Below are 26,500 nucleotides of genomic sequence, written 5' to 3'. Positions count from 1 at the left end.
AAAGTTGCAGTAATTGAAGCAGAGAAGAAAAGGCAACGGAGAGAGGCTGATTTAGTCTGAAGAGGGGAAGTCTGAGCAGGGAGTAAAGGGGCAAGAGGTAGGATTTTAGGGACAGTTTTTATGAGATAGGTGATGAATGGACATCTGTTTTCTCCCATTCCCAATTTAAACTGAAGCAGGAAAAACTTTGGTTAAACATAATGAGGAACTTCCTGCGCTGGTTAGTGAGGACAGCAACAGGCCAGGTCCTCTGCCCTGGATGTTTAAGATGAGAAAGAACAATGCCTTCTTAGAGACAGGATGCTGGCCAGATTGGTCCTTGGGGGTTCTCCCACTTCTGAGGTTTCCGGAAGAAGGCCAGGACAGAGTTGGGACTTTCCAGCTACTGGTGGGAAGATAGAGCAGCAAACCTTCTGGCTTGGGCCTGCCTCTTTCTCCAGGTGCCCTGACATCACGAGTTGGATATGTGTGGCTCAAGCATCCATCGGCTGACCCAGACTCGGAGTGTTTGGGAAGGGCCCCCTGCTTACTCGTAGCTTGTCCACTTGTGGCCTAGCATGTCTACGGGTGTGTCGGAGATCACTGGGCTTGGTGGGGTCTCTCAGTGCAGCTAATGGTGGAGGGGGAAGGCTTTGTGCCAGAACTGCTGAGAATTGTGTAGTTCTTCACAGCTGGTTAGCCACTTCTGGCTTCTGCCCATCTTTTCGGGGGTTTTCCCGGGAAAGAGGTGGGATCTGTGGGCAAATCTAGACCTGCCAGTCCTGTGCCACTCAGCCTTGCCTTCCTGCTCAAGGCCTGCCTGCAGATGACTTGGCCATGACTATTCTAAGCCTCATGATGTTTGACGGGGTGGGGAGGGTGGTCCAGGCTCTCCCGATGCTGAGGAGAGAATCAGCTGTCCATCCTTAGGCATCCTCTGAGTAAAAGGGGCAGGGAATGTCCTATCTCATCTTAACTCTTCAACTTCTTTAATTTCTGGCTGCACACATGCCCTCCAGGCATTGGGTCGGAAAGAGAGTGCTGACCCCATTTCTGGGCTGTTTCCGGAGGGGTGGGTGGTAGTTCTTTTCCCCAGAACCTGGGCAGGGGTGGTGATGGGGCTGAGAACCACTCCAGGGTCAAGCCCAGAGCTCTTCCTACCCTGTCCTGTTCTCTCCTCTCCCCTCTCCCCACCTCTACCCTCTTGCCTCCTCTGCTTGGCAGTGGGCGCAAGAAGGAGGCCTGCTTGGCCAGAGAGAACTATTTTCCTTTCTGGTTTACGGTGGCCTCTGCACTGGGGATGCCCTCCCTCCCAAGCTGCCAGACACATGGGTAACCTCGCTGCCTCAGTTTCCTCATCTGGCCAGCGCAAGACTTCCAGCCTAAGTGTTGGCAGCATTCCGAGCTGGCGATTTCTCCTTTCCCTTACTTTGGATGGCATATGAGGACAGGCGCAGAAAGTTCCAGCCCCACCCCTTCCCTCAGTGGGTTTTTGATTCATGAACATTCCCACTGTACTTCCCCTTGGCCCAGCCCCATGCCAAGCTTAGTGATGCCAGGATGAGTAAAACCCAGGCTTCCACTTGGGCCAAGAAGGGAGTTAGACGCATAAACAACCAATAGGAAATACACAGACTTTCCAGGCCCCTTGGCGTCTGCTCCTTGGAGTATCCTGGAATGTCCCTGTTTTGTAGAAAGAAGCTGGCGTTCCTCTTCTTTTTCCATGCCTACCTCCTTTCACTTTCATTTTCTGCGGGCACTGCCCCAGCTCACAGCCCTGGATTCCGTTACTGTCGCAGAAGCGACCCTGCTGAGAGATTTTCTCTGCCGCATGGGGACACTCCCAGGGCCTGAAGCTCCGTGAGATCGCTTCCCCACAGATTCCCAGGACGCAGAGTCTGAAGGCTGAGCCCAGAGCAAGCCATCGACAGAGGTGACGGCACATACTGTGTGGTGGAAGGGAGTGGGGGGGTGGTAAGGGCCTGGGCATTTGGAGAGGGGGCAGTGGACTGGGGTCAGTACACCCATAAGCTTTGAAACGTCTTAGTGGGTACCATGAGTTTCGCTTCACCTGGGTTGGCATCTTTATAGCAATGTTCTGGGTCTGTCCCTGGCGGTAGCAGTGGGTTACCTACACAGGCCTGGGCTCGGGCCCCTGTGGGGAACCCAAATAGAAGGGAATTAAAGACATGCCTTCTGGAGTTGCACTGCTTGGGTTCAAATCCTAGCTCTACCTCGTTTACCTTGTACCCTTCTACAAGCCTCAGTTGTACTCAGGCCTCTCTGTGCCTCAGTTTCGTCACATGTATAATGGGGCTGATCCTAGTACCCACTTCAGAGTGGTTGGGAGGGTTAATGAAAGCACTTAGAATAGTGCTTGGCACATTGTATGTGGTTAATAAATGTTAGCCATTGTTGAAAAGACAGCTGTGGTAGCCTGAATCCAACCAGCATGTAAGGGCCCTCTCATATGGCCTCAAAGAGAATTGGTTCCCTGATCCCTTGGGAGACATTGCTCCTAGTATTAACTCAAGCCTTTTAAAACTTCTTAAAGCAGGGATGAAGCATGGATGTGGGAGCCAGGGGCCTTGATTTAACTCCTGGCTGCTTCAAACCCTCTGTGGGACCTCGAGCCAGTTTCTTGCCTTCTCTGGGCCTCAGTTTGTACATCCATACAATGGGGAGCTTGCATTGGTAATGTCTAAGGGTAGAACTGTGGCCGTCTTGGTCTCAGGGTGGGGCTGACTTGCCCTCTCCACTGCCGCCTGCCTGCTTCCTGAGAAGTCCTGCACTGGACCTCATTTTCCTCCACAGATTGTGAAATGTACACGCAGGACGCTTTCCAGGCACAGAGGAGCCAGCTGGTGGAGCAGCTGGTCTCGGGGTCCCTGGAGGGCTTTGAGAGCGTTCTGGACTGGCTGCTTTCCTGGGAAGTCCTCTCCTGGGAGGACTACGAGGGGCTCAGCCTCTTGGGCCAGCCTGTCTCCCACTTGGCCAGGCGCCTCCTGGACACTGTCTGGAATAAGGGCGCTTGGGGCTGTGAACTACTCACTGCGGCTGTGCAGGAGACCCAGGCTGACAGACAGCCCCCCGAGCTTCCCGGCTGCTGGGAGCCCCACTCACCCCACCCAGCCCGTGACCTGCAGAGTCACCGGCCAGCCATCGTCAGGAGACTCTACGGTCACGTGGAGGGCGTGCTGGACCTGACACAGGCGCGGGGTTTCATCAGCCAGTACGAATGTGATGAAATCAGGCGGCCCATCTTCACGTCATCCCAGCGGGTAAGGCTCTTCCCTCTTGGCTCATCAGAATTCAAAGGAAAAGCGTGCTTAGTTACCGAGACTGGTTTGTGAAGTCAGCCCTGTGGGGAGACATGGGTCGTGGCGCTTCCCTTTTAAGGGTAGCCAAGCAGGTAAAAGTTGCTCTGGAATTTTGGTATCATGCCACTTCTGACGAGAGGCAGCGATATATGGTGGCGAGCATCTTGGATTCTGGAGTCAGGACGATGCAGGCTCAAGGCCTGTGACTTTAGGCTTCTCTGTGGAAACTCACCATCCTTCATCTCTCCTGTCTCGGATTCCTCATCTGTGAAACACAGATGGGAGAATTCAATGAGGTGAGCTACGGAACTCTTAGAACGGTGTCTAGCACGTAGTAAACACTCGTTAACATTACCTTTGGCTACTATCAATCTGTTATCAGTGATATTCTGTACTTGTACACTTTTAATGCTGTCTGCTTTAAATTCATAGCTCAACAGATGATAAAAATTCATTAAATTAAACCTGTGTTTAATAATGAATATAGCATACTATGTACTGATATAGTTTAAATGCCCACATAGGATTTCTAATATGAAATTGCATTAGATCATAGACATTTGGAGTTGGGATAACTGCCTCTGAATGTGACATTCCACAAGAACAGAAGAGTGTCTTTTGGGTATTTTTGAAACTCTTTGTTTTATTTTCTCCCAAATAGTGAACCTCAGGCCTCCCATGATGCAGATGGAACAGTCATTAACACCTCACTTTATGGATTGGGAAATTTGAGTCCCAGAAAAGTGGTTTGAAAAAGCTCACAGTAGGGGCTTCCCTGGTGGCGCAGTGGTTGAGAGTCCGCCTGCCGATGCAGGGGACACGGGTTTGTGCCCCGGTCTGGGAAGATCCCACATGCCGTGGGGCGGCTGGGCCCGTGAGCCATGGCCGCTGAGCCTGCGCGTCCGGAGCCTGTGCTCTGCAACGGGAGAGGCCACAACAGTGAGAGGCCCACGTACCGCAAAAAAAAAAAAGCTCACAGTAGTTCATGAGAGGGCCAGTGCGTTACACAGTGCTCTGACTAATTCATTCATCATTAATTTATTCATCCAGAATCTATTTTGATGCCTAATACGTGCCAGGCTCTGTCTTAAAGCTTGTTGTGTTGAGAGCCTTGTACATAGTAGGCACTCAAGAAATACTTGTTGAAGAAATAATGAATTATTGAATGAATGAATTGGAATTACATTGCAGTGTTAGGATGGGCTGGGTTGGGGGACTTTCTAGTTACTGTTTTTGTCTATTTTTTAAAATATGTATTTGGTGTCCATGTGAGTTTAGGTAAGCCTGGTTGAGACTGATGGAATAAGTCTGTTCAAGGCTGTTTTAAAGTATTTGTAGTATTTATGTTCAAGTATTTATAGAGCAGACATGTTCTGGTCCTCTCTCACTAGTGCACCTGAAACCTACAATTGTACCCTGAGCACTAGCTCCTTGAGCCTGGCCCTGGAGGGATTATAGAGACTCAATGAAATCACCTCTCATCCAAGTGATTTACATCTTCCAGAAGTGTTTTTCCTATCCTTTATAGGGTTATGGCGCTTTTTTTCCCCCTCTGTTTTCAGTTATTCACTCTTTCAGTGGGTCCTGAGAGGGAACCAGATTGGATGTGTATTCAACTGTTCATTTCACTACCCGATACTGTATTGACTTCTCTAAACGCATCTTGTTTATGGATGTTTTTCTGGCCTTTTATTGTGGTGGAAGAGAGATGCCCATGGTATTGTCGTAATCAGTAGAAACCTTCCCACACTTCTCCATCCGCCTTTCTGGAGAAATAATGACTTTTGCTTTCCCCACAGGCAAGAAGGCTCCTTGATCTTGCCGCAGTGAAGGCGAATGGGTTGGCTGCCTTCCTTCTACAATGTGTTCAGGAATTACCTGTCCCGTTGGCCCTGCCTTTTGAAGGTATATATGTGTTCTTCTCAGTTCATCAGAAAGGGGAAGAAGGACTTTCAGATTCGTGCTTAAGAGCAAAAACTCCAGCATGAGACTTGTCAGAATCCCACTTACTGGCTGTGCAAACCCCCCTAAGACTCAGTTTCCTCATTTTAAGGGCAACATCACCACGGTCTCACTGGGCTATTGGGAGGATTAACAGGATTAATGTGTGTAGTATTAGGGCTTGCTTTTATTTCTTCCTGCACTGTGGAGTGATCACTGGAGCTACCTTGTCCTGAGAGCTAATACAGCTGTTCCTTACTAGCCATACTCTTGTATTGGAAAGATGTGGGTACACTTTTTTTTTTTTTTTTTTTTTTGTGGTACGCGGGCCTCTCACTTGTTGTGGCCTCTCCTGTTGCGGAGCACAAGCTCCGGACGCGCAGGCTCAGCAGCCACGACTCACGGACCCAGCCGCTCTGCAGCACGTGGGATCTTCCCGGACCGGGGCACGAACCCATGTCCTCTGCATCGGCAGGCGGACTCCCAACCACTGCGCCACCAGGGAAGCCCGGGTACACTTTTTAATGGCTGGTATCTCTTGATCTCTGCAGTTTAGCTACTCATCATCAGAAACTCAGGAGCCAAATGGATTTAGATAATGTGATATCTCTCATTTCACATGGTCACCAACCCAGTTCAGGAATGGGAGAGGCTTGGATGGCACAGCTTGAACATCCTAGGCATCCTGCCAGGTGCTTTATTTACGATGTCTGTCCTTGGCAACAAACTTGAGAAGTAGGTATTGTTTTTTCCACTTTACAGATGTGGAAACTGGGACAGGGAGTTTGAGTGACAAGGTAGGGGGGATGGATCTGGTTTTAGGCCATCTGCACCTACACTGCCTCTTTTCCTGGGAGAAGAGCTTGTCGGTTGTAAAGAGAGGAAGCAAGCCTGGTGTGTCTTATTCCCACATCACCGTCAGGAAAGCTCATCGGCACCCAGGGTCCCTGAATAGTGCATGGTGCTGACAGATGGATTTATCACCCTGGGCCCTGCCCTCTGGGCAGTGAGCATACTTGTGGGAAGGATGTCGGAAGCCTGTGCTTGGTGCCTGGGTGTGCACCCTCTCACCTGAGAACAGAACACAGACGTCGGTTTGTGACAGGGGATGCTGCCCAGAGCATGGTACCCAGCTTGACCCTTGGTTAATGTTTAATGTTGATATCATCAAGCACAGCTGACTCTTCATGCACTGTAACACTGTGCCATGGTGCCAGATTCCCCAGGGTGATGATTCCAAAAGTGATGATCGACATGTGTTTGTTTTTAAAATGAGAGATATATTTTTTTTCCTGGAAAATTTTGATGGCAGCTGGAAAACCTGCATGGGAAATCAGGGTATTGAGAAAATATATATATTTCGGTGTCTGTTCAGTGCTCCTAGTTTATCCAGATGGCATTTAGAGCAATGACAGGGACTTCCCTGGTGGTCCAGTGGTTAAGACTCCACGCTCCCAATGCAGGGGACCTGGGTTTGATCCCTGGTCAGGGAACTAGATGTCATGTGCTGCAACTAAGAGCCTGCATGCTGCAACTAAAAGATCCCACATGCTGCAACTAAAGATCCCGCATGTGGCAACGAAGATCCCGCTTGCCACAGCTAAGACCTGGCACAGCCAAACAAACAAGTAGATAAATAAATATTAAAAAAAAAAAAAGCCATGACAATCATCAGCTTTGGGCACAGAACAGGAAGCACAATCACAGGGCATGTCCTTCGGACGACCATAAATACAGCTTCAGTGTGCTCAGAACGCTCTGTGAGAATTACCTGTTAGTCTCTGAGCTGAGAACAAATGGGTCAGTACCTGGTTGGGGGCAGTGAGGTTGTGATGCTCTGAGGTCCCACCACCCTGGGGTTCTGTACCATAATTTCCCCGTTTCCTATAAAAAGAACTAACCCCTGACACAGGGAGTGGTTTGCTCATGCTGGTATTAGGATGATAAAGGAAAAACAGCAGCTCTGTGGACACATCCTAGACATGAGAATTTTTATTGCAGAGGGCTGTATGAAGAGGATGGGGAAGTGGATATTCATCAGGGAACCTTGTCTAAGTCCTTGACCTGGGCACCCCAGTGACCCTGACACCATCCAGTGCTAGTTCCACCCATGTAATCCAGGATAATCTTCCCATCTCAAGGTCTTTAATCACGTCTGTCTAGTCCCTTTTGCAAGTAAGTTAACATTCACAGATCCTGAGGATTAGGATGTGGGCACCTCGGAGGGGCCCCTGTTGTGCCTATCACACCCAATAATAATAATGATAATCAACACCATTTTGTGAGAGTTAACCGTATGTCAACATTCTTCTAAACTCTATTTTATCTCATTTCTTTCTAAAACAATCCTTCAAGGTGTGAATTGTCTCCAATTTTAGAGATAAGAATACTGAGGCCAGAAAGGATGAGAGGCTTGCCCAAGCTGATGGTGGACCCAGATTTCTTTCTTTTTTTTTTTTTAAGATTTATTTATTTATTTATTTACTTTTGGCTGCATCGGGTCTTAGTTGCGGCACGTGGGATCTTCGTTGAGGCATGTGGGGTCTTTCGTTGAGGTGCGTGGCCTTCTCTTTAGTTGTGGCGTGTGGGCTTTCTCTCTCTAGTTGTGACGCGCAGGTTCCAGAGTGCGTGGGCTCTGTAGTTTGCCGCACCCAGGCTCTCTGGTTGGGGTGCGTGAGCTCAGTAGTTGTGGCACGGGCTTAGTTGCCCCACCGCATGTGCAATCTTAGTTCCCTGACCAGGGATCGAACCCACGTTCCCCGCATTGGAAGGAGGATTCTTTACCACTGGACCACCAGGGAAGTCCCTGGCCCCGGATTTCAAACTTAGGTGTATCTGACTTCAGAAACCGGGCTCCTAAGCCCTTAAACCTTCTGTTTGCCTTTAGAAAGAACAACTGAGGCTGAGTGGTGAGGGGACTTGTCTAAAGCTCCTGAACCAATATGGTGGGACAGGCATCAGAATGTGGGTCTTCTGACCCCAACCTGGTGCTCCTTCTAATCTTCTACAGCTCTTTCCAATGTCAGTAATAATAATGGTGCTAGGCAATGTCTTTTGACCACTTTGTGTGGGACTCTGAACAAAGAACTGCCATGCATGATCTTCATTGGGCCATGGTTTCTTACATGGGTCCCTATCCCTGTAAGGTAGGAACCACTGCTTCTCCCATTTCACAGGGGAGAAAACTGAGTCTTGGGAAGGTTACGTGACCAACCTCAAAGTCCCTAGCCTGTGAGTGGAGAGCCAGGATGAGCACCGCCCATGTGCCACATCCCATTCCCCCAGGCAGCCCACCCTCTGGTCAGGTCCCATCTTCATCATGGTGCCACCTCATTTGTTTCTTCTCCTGTCTTCCAGATGCCGCCTGTAAGAGGTACCTGTCCAAGTTGAGGACCACGGTATCGGCTCAGTCTCGCTTCCTGAGCACCTATGATGGGACAGAGAACCTTTGCCTGGAGGAAATATATACAGAGAATGTTCTGGAGATCCGGATGGAGGCGGGCATGGCTGGACCTCTGCAGCAGAGCCCCGCCACCCTGGGCCTGGAGGAGCTTTTCAGCACCCGCGGCCACCTCAACGAAGACGCGGACACTGTGCTGGTGGTGGGCGAGGCGGGCAGCGGCAAGAGCACGCTTCTGCAGCAACTGCACCTGCTCTGGGCTTCAGGGAGGGCCTTCCAGGAATTTATCTTCGTCTTCCCATTCAGCTGCCGGCAGCTGCAGTGCCTGGCGAAACCGCTGTCGGTGTGGACACTGCTCTTTGAACACTGCTGTTGGCCCGACCTTGGCCAGCAGGACGTCTTCCAGGTCCTCCTCGACCACCCCGAGCGCATCCTCTTAACCTTCGACGGCTTTGACGAGTTCAGGTTCAGGTTCACAGATCGAGACCGTCACTGCTGTCCGACCGCCCCCACATCTGTCCAGAGTCTGCTCTTCAACCTTCTGCAGGGCAACCTGCTAAAGAATGCCCGCAAGGTGTTGACCAGCCGTCCGGACGCGGTGTCGGCCAGCCTCAGGAAGCACGTGCGCACGGAGCTCAGCCTCAAGGGCTTCTCGGAAGAGGGCATCGAACTGTACCTGAGGAAGCGCCATCGCGAGCCTGGGGTGGCCGACCGCCTCATCCGCTGGCTCAGAGGCACCTTGGCCCTGCACAGTCTGTGCCACCTGCCCGTCTTCTCTTGGATGGTGTCCAAATGCCACCAGGAACTGTTGCTGCAGGGCGGGGGGTCCCCGAAGACCACCACAGATATGTACCTGCTCATCCTGCAGCACTTTCTGCTGCATGCCTCCCCGCCAGACTCAGCTGCCCATGGGCTGGGAGCTGGCCTGCTTCGGGGCAGTCTCCTCACCCTCCTGCACCTCGGCCGCCTGGCTCTGTGGGGCCTGGGCACGTGCTGCTACGTGTTTTCCACCAAGCAGCTGCAGGCAGCACATGTCGACAGGGAGGAGGTTTCTCTTGGCTTCCTGGTGCGTGCCAAGACGGTCGTGCCTGGGAGTACAGCCCCCCTGGAATTCCTGCACATCACTTTCCAGTGCTTCTTTGCTGCATTCTACCTCGCGCTCAGTGCCGACACGCCGCCATCCTCGCTCAGACACCTCTTCAACTGTCACGGGCCCGGCTGCTCGCCGCTGGCCGGGGTGCTGTCCAAACTGCGCGTGCGGGGTTCCGGGTGCAAAGAAGGCAGTGTGGCCGCTTTGCTGCAGGGGGCCGAGCCACACAACCTCCAGATCACAGCGGCCTTCCTTGCGGGGCTGTTGTCCCAGGAGCGCCAGGGCCTGCTAGCCGAGTGCCAGGTGTCTGAGAAGGCCCTGCTCTGGCGCCAGGCCTGCACCCGGCAGTGTCTGACCCGCAGCCTCCGCAAGCACTTTCGCTCCATTCCACCAGCCGTGCCGGGCGAGGCCAAGAGCGTGCATGCCATGCCCAGCTTCATCTGGCTCATCCGGAGCCTGTATGAGATGCAGGAGGAGCGGCTGGCGCAGGAGGCTGTGCGTAGGCTGGACGTCGGGCATCTCAAGCTGACATTCTGCAGCGTGGGCCCGGCCGAGTGTGCTGCCCTGGCCTTTGTGCTGCGGCACCTCCGGCAGCCTGTGGCCCTGCAGCTGGACCACAACTCTGTGGGCGACATTGGCGTGGAGCAGCTGCTGCCTTGCCTCGGCGTCTGCAAGGCTCTTTAGTGAGTGTTGCTGGGCGATGCTGGCTGGGCGAGGGGGGAGTGCCACCACTGGGGTGCAGGTAGGGGAGCTCCGTGCTGGGAGCCAGGAGTCCAGGCCCAGCCCCAGGCCCTGCCACCCCTTTGGTGTAACCCCAGCCGAGTCCCCTCCCCAGTCTGGGCCTTAGTTTCGACTTACGATAGCGATAGCCATAATTCATGAAATGGTCCACGTGCCAGGCACTGTGTTACGCTCTTCCCAGAAATACCTCCTTTAATCCCCATGACCACCCTGGGCTATAGGCAGGGACATTATTTTCCCCATGAGCCTCAATTAGAGGCTCCGAGAAATGAGGTAACTTGTCCAGGGTCACATAGGAGATGGTAGAGCTAGGATTCACAAATCACATCTTTCTGGTTACCAGTCTTTGCTCTCCACAAGCAACCTGTGTACGGACGGGCTTCAGAGGCACCAGAGCAACCTTAAAGTCACAGGCACAGTTGGGTGTAATATGTGTTTGTATTAGGAACCACCTCCAAATCAAAGGTGACTTGCACCCCATGAGAGATTTTATTTTATTTTTTAAATTTTATTTATTTATTTATTTTTAATGGACATATCGTTGATTTACACTAGTGTATCAGTTTCAGGTGTACAGCAAAGTGATTCAGTTATACATATCTATGTCTATATCTATATATTTTTTCTATTCTTTTCCATTATCGATTGTTACAACATATTGAATATAGTTCCTTGTGGTAGACAGTAAATCCTTGTCGTTTATCTATCTTATATATGGTAGGGTACATCTGTTAATCCCATAGTCCCATGAGAGTCTTTAAAATCCCAATGAGATGGAAATTTCGAGGCCCAAGAGATAGAAAGTGGCCACAGAGTTTCACCTGCTTTTTTATTCCTTACGTAGTGCAGAGATTTTGGCCTGGCCCTTCCTGCTCTCGGCCCCTGTCTGAAGGTGTGAGCTTTCCCATGTTTCTGCCTCAGCCCCCGTGGGCCTCTCTTCACATCTTGGGCCGGATGAGGGCAGAGGGTGTGCCCAGTCAGGTTTGCCAGCAGGCTGCAGGCTCCCCAACTTCCCTTCCAGCCTTCCTGCTCCCTGCTTTAAACCTCTGAGAATGCAGAAGTTATAGCTTTAACGTGAAATTGACTCACGGTCTCTCCAGGGCTTTTGGTCTACCCCAGGTGACCTTAGATTGACCCTGAGCAAAGAAGAAACCTCTCCTTGACTTTATTAGGGTGACCTACCTTCTCTGGGCCAAAGCAGGGAGATTTTTTTTCTGCATGGAGCCAAGCACATGGATATCTACTAGAAACTGTGTGGCGGCCTTTGTTATCAGGACCGTGGTCATAGATTTATAAATATAATGCAATAATAATGTACTATATAACATATCATAGAGAGTTAATATGTATATGATACATAGTTAATGTATGTGATAAACATGTATATATAGGGAGGAAGCTGATTTGGATGATTTGAGGAGAGTTTAATAAAGGGACAGCTTACAAAAGCTTGGGCAGGAGTTAGGAAGAGCAGGTAGAGACGGTGCAGGGTCCTGGGGCCGCTGACGGTGGGGATGGGGTAGGGACAGGGCTGTTGGCCTCCTTAGACCTGAAAGGGTGGGGGATGGGAGGAGTGGCTCTTGGCTGAGAGGAGCATGCGCAGAGAGGTCTGTCTGGAAGGACCGAGGCTGCAGCAGCCTGGAAGGGCGAGAGCTGGGGGTAAACCCTGGCCTTCCTCTCCTCCCCACTCTCGCCTTAACCCACAGGGAGCCGGAGCAGGGTGTCTACAATGTAGTCCACTGGAATCAGCTCCCCACCGAGAGCCAGGCAGAGAAGGGGGAGAGTGGATCTGGCCGGGTAGACGGAAGTTGGCAGCACAATACCCTAGTTCCCCAGGAAGGAGGAATCACGATACATTCACTCAGGAATTTCGAGACCTGTCTGTGGGAGCTGTTCTCCGGATAGAAATATGAATGTGTGTTTTTCTGGGTGGTGGACCTCCAGAGTAGTTCTCCAAAGGGTCCTTGAACCCCAGCGGGTCAAGAACCTCTGGTCTGGATGATCCTCATAGATGGATCCCCAGAATGCGTGGCTCCCCTTCTCCTGGGCTGGGAAGGCCCACGTGACTGCCACGGTGTGTGGAAGGGCTGGGTGGAGACTGGGGCCCTGCCTCGATTTTCAGAGAAAGACCAGGATGGTCTGGTTCTAACGCTCAGACCGGAGTGTGCAGGGGGACTTGTGGAAATGCAGATTCTTGGGCCTGTTCCCAGTGGGTTCCATTCTGTAGGTCTGAGGTGGGGGCCCCGGAATCTAGGTTTTTAACCCAGTGATTCTGCTACAAGCGGTTCAGAGGCCACACTGTGAAGACTGCTGCTCTGTGGGAACCAGCCTGATTTTCCATTAACAGTGAAAGTCCCTGACCAAGTTCCACCGAGCTTTACCCTACACACACTTGGTATTGAAACTGCCATTGCCACGGGGGAGGGGCAGAAACCATGAGGTTGCTGCGTGGGCATTTCCTGTGTGTGACAGAGACAGAGATAGTGAATGAGGGAGCGGGGCAGAGGGGCAGAGAGAAAGAGACAGCGACAGGGAGGGCGGGCGGGAAGGGGGGAAGAGAGAGAGAGGTTTCTCTCCCACAGTGCCAAGCTGCATCCCTCCCACTTGAAGCTGTTTCCATGCCAACCGAAACCCTCAGGCCTCAAGCAGCCCCATACACAAAGTGCCCCAATGCGTGTAGGTTTCTTTAGACCCCGATTCTGACTCTAGGGCGATGGCTTTCGAAGTTTTTTGACTGTGACCCACAGCGAGAGAGGGTGTGAGCAAGCACACGGGCATGTCAGATTGAAATTTCACAAAATGACTTATTAACCGTGATACACTCTGCTCTCTTTTTCCTTTCTCTTCTTTTTCCAATTTAAAAATGCTGCTCCAAACCTTCTGAGTTGATTTTGTGATCCACCAGTGCATGAATCTGATGTTAAGAGCCCAGAGCAGTCTGGAAGGGAGAGGCTGTACAACGGCATCGTTCAGAGTGGCCTTTGGAGCCAGAAAACCTAGGCCGCAATCCTTTAGGTGCTGTGCAACCTTAGTGAAGTCGCTTCACTTGCTGGGCCTCAGTTTCCTTCTCTCTGGTGGACATAATAGTACCTACTTCATTAAAGATTAAAGAAGGAAAAAAAATGAACAAAAACAAAAAAAAAGGTTAAGGAAGATTAAATATTGTTACTATTGGGAAGTGCTCCATACGTGCGAGCAATCATATTACAGGTAGCTTTTACTATGTGCCAGGTGTGCACAGGGCTTTATGTGAGCTATCTCTTTAAATCCTCACCAGAGCCCAGTGAGGTCGGCATTACCCTCCTTCCTTTTCTACAGATAACGGGACCAGCAAATAGCTAGTAAGTGGCTGCCAGGATCAGAACTTCCTTTGAGGGGCTCCAGAGAGCTTGAGGTGTTAACATTTAAGTCAGGGCCTCCCAAGTTGGCCCGAAGATGCAGAATCATGGGCACAGTTATTAAAATACACAGATCCCTGAGCCCCTCCCCACACTTGCAGACTCACCAGCTCCAGGGGAGGGGCCCGAGAGTCTGTATTTATTTATTTATTTATTTATTTATTTATTTGCGTGAGCTCTGGGTCCCCACTTCCGAAGCCCCCCACCCTACAGAGTGAGTGACATCAGCACCCTGGCCAGGCATGAGGGAGTCTCCACTTTTCTGGGGTGCTCGTTCCTTGCGGCGTTTTCCAGAAGCACAGATGCTGGCACTTCTGGCTTGAGCAAAGGTCCCTTTTGGGGTTTTGTTCGTTTTTTCCCCTCTCTCATTGGCTCTGTTTTCAAATTTATTTATTTTGTCTTTTTTTTCAGCTTGCGAGATAACAACATCTCAGACCGAGGCATCTGCAAGCTCACTGAACATGCACTTCACTGTGAGCAGCTGCAGAAGTTAGCGTAAGTCAGGCTGGGCCGTGGACGTTTGGCCCCGTGTCCCCAGCCTCACTCCAGGCCATGCTGCCTGGGCAACAGCTGTGAGCAAGGGACAGGCTGGGACAGGGACCTTTGCGTGGCCGGAGGGCACAGGGGGCTCCTGTCCTGAGGGACCCGGCTACCCGGGCTTTGGGTGGCCGCTGTCCACTGTGCCTCATCTCATCTACATGCCTCTTCTCTCTCGGAATTTTCCAGTCTTTTCAACAACAAATTGACCGACGGCTGTGCACACTCCATGGCCAAGCTCCTTGCATGCAAGCAGAATTTCTTGGCTTTGAGGTGAGCCTGGGGCTTCCCTACCCCTGGAAACTGTTTCTCATCCCCACAACTGAATCAGTCTGGTCTGGTCTCGGCTCATAATGGGCGCATGATCTCCTCGCTGAATACAGGGGCAGTGTCTCGTTGTGAGCAGGGTTTCACTAATGCTGTGACCTCCCTAGCAAACTCTAGACCAATTCTGCTGAGGCTTCCTGCCCTTTGACCTTTATCTCCCAGGACTGAAGAGGGTTTCCAGGACCTTTTTCTGCCCTGTGTCTAAGAGTGTCACCAGCTCTCTGGGGTGCCCGAGTTCCCTGATGTACATTGAGCACGTGCTTGGCAGGGGGCAGAATGCAGCCGTCACTTGTCACCACAGTGAGGCAGCCAGTTGCCAAAAAGTTCTCAGAAGGTCCTTTTACTGCTTGGTGGGGGGGGGGGGGGGGGCGGGTCCAGTCTGGGAAGTCTGCGTTTCTGCTGCTCCCAGCCCTCTCGGCCTCAACTGGAGTCTCTCTCCCATCTGACACTGTTGTGTCGCCCCTCCAGCTAGTCCCTGGGTTGGCCTGGCTTCTCTTCCTCTCTGGGATATTCTTGCCTCCTGGATTTATGAGGCAGTAAAAGAAGACAAAGTGAGGAGTTGCCTCCATCCTTTCTTTCTACCTGCTGGGCTGGGTTTAGGAATAGGAGCTGCCATTTTGAAATTGTTGACTCCGTCTCAGGCAGGGCTGCTGAGGCCCACACCAGAGGTGTCATTCTGTACCAAGGACTCTCTTTTGCTACCACCACCTCCTCCTCCCAACTCTGGAACCCGAGAGCAGCTGTGGCCAGAGCTGGGCTGGCCCAACCTCCAGGGAGGGCTGTAGGGTCGCAGAAAGGTGCTGCACCCAGAACTTGAGACCTGTGTTTTTGGTCAATATAGCATCAGAGTTGAGAGCACAGGGCTCTGGAGCCAGACCAACCAAGGTTTGGATCCAGCATCCCTGAGATTTGAATTAGCTGTGTGACCTTGGGTCAGCCCACTATCTCTGTGTCTCTGTTTTCCCTTCTATAAAATGGAGATAATGGTTATAGCTACCTCATAGGTTGTTGTGATGATTAAGTGAGGTAACATACATCAAAAGTTGGCACAATATAGCGAGTGCTTTCCATAAGGAGCTTAGTGCCTGAAAGATGGTGGGTAAATCACGTAAGTTCTCAGCACGTTTATTCTGTTCGTCCAGTGCTCCCAGGACGGATTGGATGTGCGACACAGTTATTGGGGAAAATGCCTATAAGGGAAGATTGGGGAAGGAAGCTGGGGGAGCCTGGGAGAGTTGGCCGACTGCAGGGTAGGTCTGACCCTGAGTGAGGGAGAGAGGGAAGGAAGGAGGGGTGGGAGGAAGCATCTTAGACCCCAGTGCAGATCGGGGAGAGGACAGAAGGCTGTTGGCGAGTCCTCCAGCCAGTGTGCCCAGCAGAGGAGTCTCAGGTCTCCCAGTCCTTGGCTGGGAGCAGCCCGTTGGAAACAGGCCTTGGTGCAGAGGGGACGTCGGACTTCCCAGCACGGCAGCTGGGGCCTTCGTTACCCAGGAAGCTCAGAGGTCTGAGAGGCTGCCACACCCGTTCCGGAAGGGAATACTAATACCTGCCCTACAAGATTGTTGTCGGCCAGAGTGGCTTAAAGTGTATGAAAGTTCTTTGAAAGATGAAACTGTATTATTATTCCAGGAAGCCTCGAGCTGTGGGTGAGAGTTCTGGGCACCTCCCTGAAACTCTCTGAGGTGTCTGGATTTTGCTGAAACCCCCTCCTCGACCCCTGCCCAAGGGCTTAGCAGGATCCCTTTCTTTCAGCCACCTGGGCCCGCCCCAGGCCCTTTCCCAACAGGTAGAGGCTACCGGGCAGCCACAATGAATCTGGGAAGGCTGCACGGGGGAGGCAGGGTCTAGCGAGGAGGCAGTGGAACAGTGAGTCACCCTTGCTCCCTGGGGGAAGCCTCCTTCCTGGAGGGCAGCCTCTTGTGGTTCCTGCTCAAAACCTGTCCCACTGCTTTGCAAAACAGGCCCTTCCACTCCTTTCCCTTTGCTGGTGGAAAATGAAGTCCGCAGGAGCCTTGAGGGAGCTCCCCCTGCGTGAACAGCACGCACCGCGTCTGCCCAGCTGGAACTGGAGGGCCGGTTCCTGCATCCTGCAGAGAAGTCCTCAAAGCTTTCTTCCCTGTTTCTCTGTCCAGGCCACACTTCCCCCACCAGACCCCAGTCTCGGGGCACTAACGGTCCTCCCATCCTGCTCTCTTTCTCAGCCTCCTGTGTCTTTTCCTTCCAGGCTGGGGAACAACCACATCACAGCCGCGGGAGCCGAGGTGCTGGCCCAGGGGCTCAGAGCCAACGCCTCCCTGCAGTTCCTGGGGTAGGTGGGATTCTGGGGCGGAGGGGCTTGTGAGGATTCAGGGGCAGGCGAAGCCAGCTCTTCAGCCAAAAGGCCCCAGGGGCTGCCCAGGCTGCAGTGGGGAGGGCGAGGCAGGGAGAGCGTGGGCGGCCCTTGGCTGCCTCTGCCTTGCTTCGAGCTCAATAAACAGGAAGTTCTGTATGCCAGGGTTGGGGGAGGGCAGAGCCCATGAGCGGTGGCAGGAGGTCCTCGAGGGTGCTAGGGCCGTGCTTCTCACCTTTGGCTATAGGTTGGAACCACTTGGGAGCTCCTGAAGAATGCCACTGCCTGCCCCAGACCAATTAAGTGAAATATCCAGATACAAGGTCCAGGAATCAGTAATTTTAAAAAGCTCCCCAGATGATGCACAGCCTGGGGTGAGAACCAAGGAAAGAGAAGGAAGTGGGGAAGTTTGGACCCTGGACCCAGGATGGGAGGGGCTGCACCAAGTCCTGCAGAGCCCTTACCACCTGTAGGGTCATGCCAGGCCTGCCAGGGAGGGGAGAGGGGTCATACGCAGGCGGTGGGGGGGCAGTCCTGCAGACCTCAGGGCCCCTGAGTGGGGCTTCCTCTGTTTGCTGGGCAGAGCGATACCCTCCACTGTTGTACCTGTACAGTCCCCTGCAGCCCCTCTCCTGTCCTGTCTTCCCCTGGTGTAAACTAGGATCCATTTGATAAGAACTGGGGGCTTTAGAACCCAGGATTGTAGGAAGAGAGAATGACCTTAGGGCTGGGTGTTCCAACCCATTTTATAGGCAGGCAAGTTGCCCTCCAGCTCGGTTTGAGCCCTGAGTGGGACCGCATTGCTGGAGACATCAGCACCTTTTCCAGGATGCATTAGTAGCAGCACAGAGTCTAGGAAGGGGTGGCTGCGGCCCCACCGAGTTCCTTCCTGCTTGAGATCACATCTTGTACATGGGGGGGTGTTTATCTCTCAACACGTTATTTATTAAGGTACCTGTCTGGGCCTGGCCTTGTGCTAAAATCCCAAACACTGTCATATGATACAAACTGTTCTGTAGCTTGCATTTTGTTTTTCTTCACAGTATATTATAGGCATTTTTTTCATATGACATGATCTCATTTTTTAAAGGATAGCTGCCTTAGTATTCTGGTGGATGTCGTGATGCGTTTAGCTGGTTGCCTGTCGACGCACACTTTAGGTTGTTGGCAGGGTTTTTGCTATTACAGTGTCACATCCCTGGAGCACAGAGCAGTGCTGGCACAGGGCCCGAGCTCAGTAACGATTCACCTAATGAGTGAAAGTGCAGTGAGCCTCTCAGAGCCACTGTCTCTGCTCACGTGGGCACCTACAGGTCCAGCCTAACTTCCCACACGTAAAATGACCAGGTCCCAAGGTATGACCGGGGCTCCACCTTTGAAAAGGGGTGTGTCCAAATTAGGGTGTGTCTGAGGAGTATGAGCCGAAAGGTGAAGGAGTTAGATGCCGTGAAGGGCCCGGGGATGCGAAGAAGGAGGAAGAAATGAAGAGCTGACTTGTGGAAGAACAGTTAGCCTTGTTCTGGGTGGTCCCAGAGGTAGTTAGGGACACATGGGTGGCAGTTAGCACAAGCACGTCTGACCTAATGTCAGGAAAAATATCACAACCATGAACTGGCATTGAGAATGAGTTCCTCGTCCCTGAGGGTGTACACTGGGTGGGCCTCTAACTATTTTGTAAGCCTGATTTAAAGAAGCTAAAAAAAAACCTGAGTGAAGTTTGGCCATCCCTCCAAAAAATGAAGGCAAGTTCACTTTGCTGGGACCTAGGAGTCCCCCTGAGACCTTTCTGGGATTGGGTGGTCCTGCCCCTCTGACTGAGGCCACAGAGAGGAAAGGCACATGTCTAGAACACATGGCAGGTTCTCACTGACACTATCTGTTGACTCTGTTGGACTTTTCAGGTTCTGGGGCAACAAGGTGGGTGACAGGGGAGCCCAGGCCTTGGCTGAAGCCTTGAGTGATCACCAGAGCTTGAGGTGGCTCAGGTATGCCTCAGTGTTTGTCCTGAAATTGTCATGGGGGAGCCAACAGGAGGAGGGAGGAGCTTGGGCCAGTTCTGAAGACCTTTGAACTTCATTTTTAGCCCCTATATTAGATAATTGGATGAGAAAGAAAAACCACTGGATTTGGAGTCAGGACACTTGAGTCTTTCTGGGTGACTTTGGGTCACTTCTCCTCTCCGGGGTCTTGATTCCCTATCTGTACACTGAAGGTCTTGGGCTAGATCAGATACACTTTAGCTCAAGGGCCAACTCCAGTCTGTTAGTGGGGGCTGCCCAGTGCACTATGTTGGGAAGGATTCTAAAGCTACTTCTGGGCTTAATGAAAAAGAGCACTGTAATCAATTAGTGATGTCTGACAGGGAGCAGACTAGGACATGGGGCAATGTGTGCCATGCATTTTGCACTTCATGGGTTATCTTATCTCTGAGGTCCCTCCCTGCTCTGACACATTTTTGTTCCTTGATTGCATCCAGCCTGGTGGGGAACAACATTGGCAGTGTGGGCGCTCAAGCCTTAGCATTGATGTTGGAAAAGAACGTGGCCCTGGAAGAACTCTGGTGAGTTTAGGAGATTCATTGCTCTAGAGAGGCAGACATCAGCCTTTCTTCATTCTCTGGCCTCATCTGTGGAAGCCATTGTGTGTGTAAGACAAAGATGGATGACTGAATGATTGGGTAATTGTGTTTGTCTTTGTCCTGGGTGACATGAAGCTTATAGAGCCTGGCATAGAGGTGCGAATTCTTTTCATTTAATTATACTGACCGGTTTGTTGTTTTGTTCACTGCCTCCCTGGGGCATAATGGTTAAGAGAACAGACTCTGGAATCCAGCCAGCTGACCTTCAAGGCCTGCTGTGATCTTAGGCAAGTTAAGTAACAATCTCTGAGTCTTAGGTTTCTTACCTGTAAAATGAGAGTATGGATGCTTTCCACTATAAAACACCTTTGTAAGAATTAAATGAGGTAATGTTTGTGAGGAGCTTAGTGCAGTGTCTGGAGTGTGTGTAAGCACTCCATAAATGTGAAACTGTAGTAGTGACGGTGTTTCTACTACTCTTGCTGCTGCTGCTGCTGCTGCCCCAGTGACTGCTGTTTTGTCATTTCGAGGTAAATGTGAGTGCCTAAGGACACTGGATATTAAAGCCAGGGTCACGTGCCAGGTGGAGTGGAGTTTGGCGGAAGTTAAAAGATGAACCGTGAATCATATTTATCCTGATTCCAAGCTTTCCATCCTTCAGCTGCCACTTGTCTAGCCTTCTTCGGACATATTCTGGGCAGTTCCAAATTATATCAGGGAGATAAAATGCTAAATGTTTGATTTTTCTGGGAAGTATAAAGGCACTGAAACCTATGAGCATGGCCACAAAATGAATATTGCCAGTGGGCCTTGGCAGGGCCCACTAGCAGGGCCCAGGGCTCACTAGCCCTGCCACTGTACCATTGAGTATATCCTGATTGGGTTCTACAGCTTGGAATTTCTTGTTAGAGGAGTGCCTCACTGTGAGTGTATCAGTTATGACTGCATTAGGCTGCAAGTGATGGAATACCTTTATTTACAGTGGCTTAAACTTGTAAAGGATTGATGTTTTCATGTACATGCAGTTTGGAGGTAGGCAGCATAGGGCTGGTATGGCAGCTACATGAGGCCAGCAGGGGTCTGGACTCTGTCCCTCTAATCTTTCACATCCTTAGCGTGTGGTTTCATCCTCATGGTCACAAGGTGGCTGCTGCAGCACCCACAGCACTCCTTCTGTATTCCAGGTTCAGTCTCTATATCCAGGAAGGGCAAAAGACTGGGTCTCTCCCCTTTAAAGAACATACCCAGAGGTCCCATCTGTCAATTTCTCCTTATGTGTTGATGGCCATGTGGATGTCACTTGGCCAACCCTGGCTGCAGTGGAGAGTGGGAAATGTAGTTTTTCCACCAAGCACATGGCTGCTCCAAATGACATTAACCTTCCATTAATGAGAAAGAAAGGGAAATGGGTATTGAGTCACTGGGACATGAGGGAACTTCTTATGTGAAGGAGCCCTGGGGCAAATTCTCTCCCAGAGATGTCCCAGGAATTGAGAACCCTCATACCCTGCTTGACCTGTTCTTACTTTACTGGTAAATGTGAGTTTTCAGATGTTGGATATTCTTAATTGGGCGGGGGGGGGGGGGCACATGCATTCATTTTTATTGACGTCATCTTCCATAATAAACATCACCACATCAACTGGGTTTTCTCCCTTGTTCTTGCCAGCCTGGAGGAGAACCATGTCCAGGATGAAGGTGTGTGCTGTCTTGCGAAAGGACTTGAGAAAAATTCAAGTTTGAAAGTCCTGAAGTAAGGAACCTGTAAGCAGGAGCTGGCACAGTAATGACTGGCCTTGGGAGGGGGTGTTTCTGCATCAGAGATCTGGGAGGCTTCCCAACCTGGCTAACTCACAGGAGGTAGCTCGGTAGAAAACTGCTGGTTTTTCTGTGTTCCCCCAATCTCAGGCAGGGGTTCCAGTGTACATTGTTTACTTGGGAGGTAGTCCCTGCAAACACTGGCGAGAGGGTAGTGAAATGAGGCCAGGGAGGGACAGTAACCAAAAAAAGGTGTGTTATCAAGCCGGTTATCACTGGGGACCTCTGGGGTACAATCCTGTGGGCGAGAGGCAGCGGGGGTATTTATCCACCAGCTGCTATCCTTCACATATTGAACTGTGCTTGTGGGGATATTTGTTTCCTGGCACATCTGGCTTGCCCCGAACATGGTTGAGCATGCTCCTGGGGTCAGCAGAAAGGCCTCAGGCAGAGAATGGGGGTCTTCCCGGCAAGCAGCCCTGAGAGGTAGAGGTGAGAGCTGAGGCAATGTGGCTGGGTTGCCCACAGCATCTGCTATAGTGGCTTACAGGCTGGGCCCTTCCCCTGCTCCAGGGGTCCTCTCTGACTCAGGCAGGAGAATTCTGATGGTCATCCCCAGTGGTTCCTCTTGGTGTGTTATGCAGGCAGGCATGCTTGCTTTTACTTATGTGTGCGTTCATCCATTTATGTGTTGATGCAAGAAATGTTTCTGGAGCAGCCAGTCTGTGCCAGGCTCTGTTTGAGGCACTGAAGATAGAGTGGTAAAAAGGCCCCTGCTCACATAGCTCTTAAATTTGAACAGGAGAGACAGATGATGAACAAGTAAACAAATGAGACCATTTCTGTTAGTAATAAGTGCTCTCAAGAAAATTCCAGAGAGAGATGACAGGGAGTGACTGGAGAGGGTAGGGGAGTTGCTGCTGGGTAAGGCCTCTCTAAGCAGGTGACCTCTGAGTTGAAACCTGAATAACAAGAAGGTTCCCACCATGCTGAGGTCTTAGGAACGTGCATTCCAGGTGGGCAGAACAGCAAGTGCAAAGGCCCTGTGGCAGAAACGAGCTTGGTGGTTTTGAGAACAGAAGGAGGGCCTGTGAGCTTGGACTGTAGTGGATGGTGGAGTGGGAAGGAGCTGGCCACAGCAGCCTCAGAGCCCTGGGAAAGATTCGGGAGTTTATTCTAAGGACATGGAGATGCCTTCGGAGGGTTTTAATGAGGGCAGTCATGTGATCTGATTTATATCATCCAAAGATCGTGCTTACTGCTTTGTGCAGAACAGGTGGAAGGAGAGTAAGATGGAAGCAGGGAGACCAGCCAGGAGGCTCTTGCACCCTTCTAGGCGAGAGATGGAAAGTGGATCAGGCTGAGGGCCGTGGAGGAAGCTGGTGAAAGGGGATGGGACCTCGTGCAGGTCCTGCGGGTCCAGAGCTGGAGGGCTGGGCAGCGGTGGTGTTGCCAGGGAAGTGATCGGGGGACCACTAGAGGTGCACTCGGTGGTCAGGGACCCATGCCACAAGGAGAGGGATGGCGGATCTGAGCAGGATCCCAGCCAGTGGTCACCACAGGCTTGTGGACCGGTGCTCTCTGAGGCTGGCGCCACACCAGCCATGGTGCCAAAGGTCTCACTTCCCAGGGATGTCAGGGCACCAGCAGATGGCTCTTTTTGCTAGAGGAGACTGCCCTCTGCCCTGGCAAGCGTGGCCCGGGGAAAACACTCACCTTCCAAGGCCAGCAGACAGCTGCAGCTGGGAGATCGTCTGCTTTGCTGCCAACCCGCCATCCACTCTGGCAACACTTGTTTGTGTTGCTTCGCAGGGGCTAGGAAGTTGCCAAACGTTTGGGGAAAACACTTCCACTCGTCACATGGGTGAAGCTCGGGCTCGGAGGCCCTGGTGAAGCTTGGGTTTGTCTGCGCTGGGATCCCAGGCTTTGCACACAGGGCGGCTCTCGGCAATACCTGGTTTATCATCAACCCTGTGTGGATGAGGCGCATTTGTCCTCCCTCACTGTCACAGGCTTACCCCAGTCGAACCCCACAGAGGCCAGGCGGTGGGAGCCGCCGATGTCCTACGCTGCTCTGTCGAGAGCCTTATAATTCAGCACCGCTGAACTGGATCCTCCTCCACTGTTTCCCCATAAAAATCGAGCTTCTCACATATCTTAAAAAAGAAAAGCAAAGCTTACATCCTTCTTCCAGACGTGGTCTGTGCCAAGCCTTGGTTAAGACTGCAGGCTCTGGAGCCTGACAGCTGGGGTTTGGGCCCCAACTCCACCATGACCAGCCGTCCCTGCTTGGATTTGTGCCTCAGTTGCCTCAAGTATAAATGGGGTAAAAACTGAACCCTCGGGCTTCCCTGGTGGCGCAGTGGTTGAGGGTCCGCCTGCTGACACAGGGGACACGGGTTCGTGCCCCGGTCCAGGGGGATCCCACATGCCGCGGAGCGGCTGGGCCCGTGAGCCATGGCCGCTGAGCCTGCGCGTCCGGAGCCTGTGCTCCGCAACGGGAGAGGCCACAACAGTGAGAGGCCCGCGTACCGCAAAAAACAAAAAAAAATACAAAAAAAACGGAACCCTCCGCGTCGGGTTCTGAGCATGAACCCAGGTGGTGTAGGTTATGAAGTGGCACATAGTAAGAGCTCTAAAAATATGGGCTGCTGTTATTTTTAGCACTGCCTTAGGGTCAGCTTCTCAGAAGTTCCTGAAATTGTTGAGGGGGAAGCCAGGTAGTGGAGATTATAGAAGGCCAGCTGTGAGCAAAAGAGCAGTGTGGGGACCACTTGGCTCTCCCCCTGCTGTCCCTGACTGTATGCCATCTTCCCTCCCCATTTCCAACCTCATATTTTCTTTAGTCTGTGTCCTTGTGCCCCCAGGGCCCTTAAATGACAATATTACTGTTCATGGATTATTTTCTGTCAGTTAAGTACGGTGCCCAGGGCTTTAGAATATGCCATTCTTTGTTTAATTCTTGTACTCCATGAGGTGGGTACTCTTCTAGGTCCTTTTTACAGATGAGGACATTGGGACTCATTTGCTTGAGATCAAAAAGGGAGTAGCGTAAGGTGGATTTGAACCCAGGAAGTCTGGCACTAGAATGCACATTCTTAACCACCATGCTCCTTCCTAAGGGAGCAGCTACTTAATACTCATCTGGTGACTGGAGGAGAGAGGGGTGCATTTCACTTTGGGCATTGAGCCTTTGTGGATGAGCTCATTGGGAATCTCAGGCAGGAGAGGGACATGCTGAGGGGGCCGGTGGGCTTCAGGAGGCTGGCCGGCTCCCAAAGCCTCCTTTAATTAAACAGGCTCAAGAAGAGAAGCAAGCATCCTCAAAGCTCACCATTCCATCTTCCTCTCCAGGCTGTCTAACAACCGCATCACCTCCCTTGGGGCAGAAACGCTCCTGCAGGCCCTTGAAAAGAATGACACCATCTTGGAAGTCTGGTAAGGCCCCTGGGCAGGCCTCTTTAACCTCCCTCAGTTTTCCAATCTATAAATTGGGGTGAAGGGAGAGAGAAACTTGAGAATTTCTAAGATCCCTTATGACCCTGACATTGAGTCCCATTCTGCATGTGATGGATCTGGCTCCCTGGGAAAGATGTCTTCATGTTTCTAAGCTGGGACCAACTCTCTCATTTTTAAATCATGAGCATTTATTCAGGAATGTCTCTGTTCTAGGCAACCGTGTGGGATTTGGGGTGTGGTTGAAGAGGGAAACAGAGAAAAGAACTCAGCTCTTGCCTTCCCTGGGTATTACATCTGCCTTCACAGGTCAATGCTGTTATATTAGACCCTCTGCAGTTCTGGGCGGCTGTTACACAGGATGGGAACTGTTGGCCAGTGTTTCCAAGTCTTATACGTAATGAAAAGCCATGTTCCTTTATGTATTTGAAAAGAGCAGTGCATCACAACTTCAAAGATTTCTCCTTCTTCTTTCCAGGGATCTATTTATCGCTCAGATTAGAGGTAGAAAGATTTCCCCTGATTTAACATGTTATGAGTGAATAACACTATATATGTTTCAGACACTGGGCTAGAAACCAATATTTTAAAATGAGGACATTCCCTATAAAAATCTATCTTTCAGGGGTTTCTCAAAAAAAGCTGGCCACTCTGGAACTCCATTTAGAATGCCAGTAATTAAGCAGAGTAGAGGACAGGCTGACCCCACGCAGCTGGGCAAACCGGCTCAGGCTGACCCCAAACCCCACCATGCTGATCGGCTTGGACCAGGCCCCTTTGGCTGCTGTATATTACACGCCTCATCCCTGAAAGCTCGTGAACCCTGCTTTACATATGCAGATTTGTCCCTCCCTCAAAAAGCACATCAAGGCAGTAGCAACTGTAGCTATCAAACGATGAAGTTAAAAATAAAGACTTGTAAAAATCTGTCCTGCGATGGAGAGATTTTTCCTTTCTGTGCGATTGTGTAATCCCTGTAGCCTGTGAGGTCCTCGGGTCCTGGGTAGAGTGTGGGCTTTATTTTTTTCTCAAACCGTTGCACAGTTCTGAGAAATGTCACATTCTGTGTCCAGGGGGAGCAAGCTAGCATCAGGTTGATATTTTAAGGGCTCTGATGTTATTGGCAGAGCTTGGGAGGACATTGGGACTTGCTCATTGCATTCTTGACAGATTCTGCTGCTGCCTTAAAAAGAATGGCCAGCCTTGGGAGTCAGGGCTGCCTGGGCCCCGTGTGGACTCTGCAGAGCCGTGGAGGCTTGTTAAATCGTGCACAGTGATTCATGAGCCATCCTGGCTGACAGAAGGTAAAACCTGAATAGACTTCTCTCCCAGGAGAGCTGCAGCTGGGCCGGAGGGCCAGGCCATCCAGGCATGAGTTCATAAAGCGGCAGCTTCCCGGTTGGAAACACTGCTCTGGTTCCTGTTCTTACTCAAACCTCTCTTTGCTTTATCCCCTTCAGGCTCCGAGGAAACACTTTCTCTCCGGAGGAAATTGAGAAGCTCAGCCACAGGGACACCAGACTCTTGCTTTGATGTCTCCAGGTCAACGTTCATCTTTGTTTGGGAGCAGGCCTTGGGTTTGGATCCCAGAAACGGGATGACATCTGACAGCAGTCCACTCAGATGGAACCTGGTCCTGCCCAGGG

General features: G+C 51.4%; 1 protein-coding gene across 6 annotated transcripts; it reads left to right on the top strand.

Annotated features, from left to right (window-relative positions):
• The first annotated feature begins 1,592 nt into the window (after positions 1-1,592).
• On the top strand, positions 1,593-26,500 carry NOD2 (nucleotide binding oligomerization domain containing 2). 6 transcript variants are annotated; one of them, XM_081216698.1, is made up of 12 exons: positions 1,593-1,912; positions 2,794-3,260; positions 5,099-5,204; positions 8,598-10,413; positions 14,281-14,364; positions 14,596-14,679; positions 16,958-17,041; positions 18,964-19,047; positions 19,539-19,622; positions 21,310-21,393; positions 24,753-24,836; positions 26,315-26,500. In XM_081216698.1, the coding sequence occupies exons 2-12, from the start codon at positions 2,802-2,804 to the stop codon at positions 26,385-26,387; spliced, it is 3,042 nt and encodes a 1,013-aa protein (XP_081072824.1). In that variant the 5' UTR covers positions 1,593-1,912; positions 2,794-2,801; the 3' UTR covers positions 26,388-26,500. The 6 variants fall into 6 exon arrangements, with proteins under 6 accessions (XP_081072824.1, XP_081072825.1, XP_081072826.1 ...); XM_081216699.1 differs by having other exon boundaries at positions 2,537-3,260; XM_081216700.1 differs by lacking the exon at positions 18,964-19,047.

Source organism: Mesoplodon bidens, assembly GCF_964165515.1.
Source record: "Mesoplodon bidens genome assembly, chromosome: 18".
In the NCBI taxonomy this organism is placed as follows: Eukaryota; Metazoa; Chordata; class Mammalia; order Artiodactyla; family Ziphiidae; genus Mesoplodon; species Mesoplodon bidens.
This window is presented reverse-complemented; position numbering and strand designations above follow the sequence as displayed.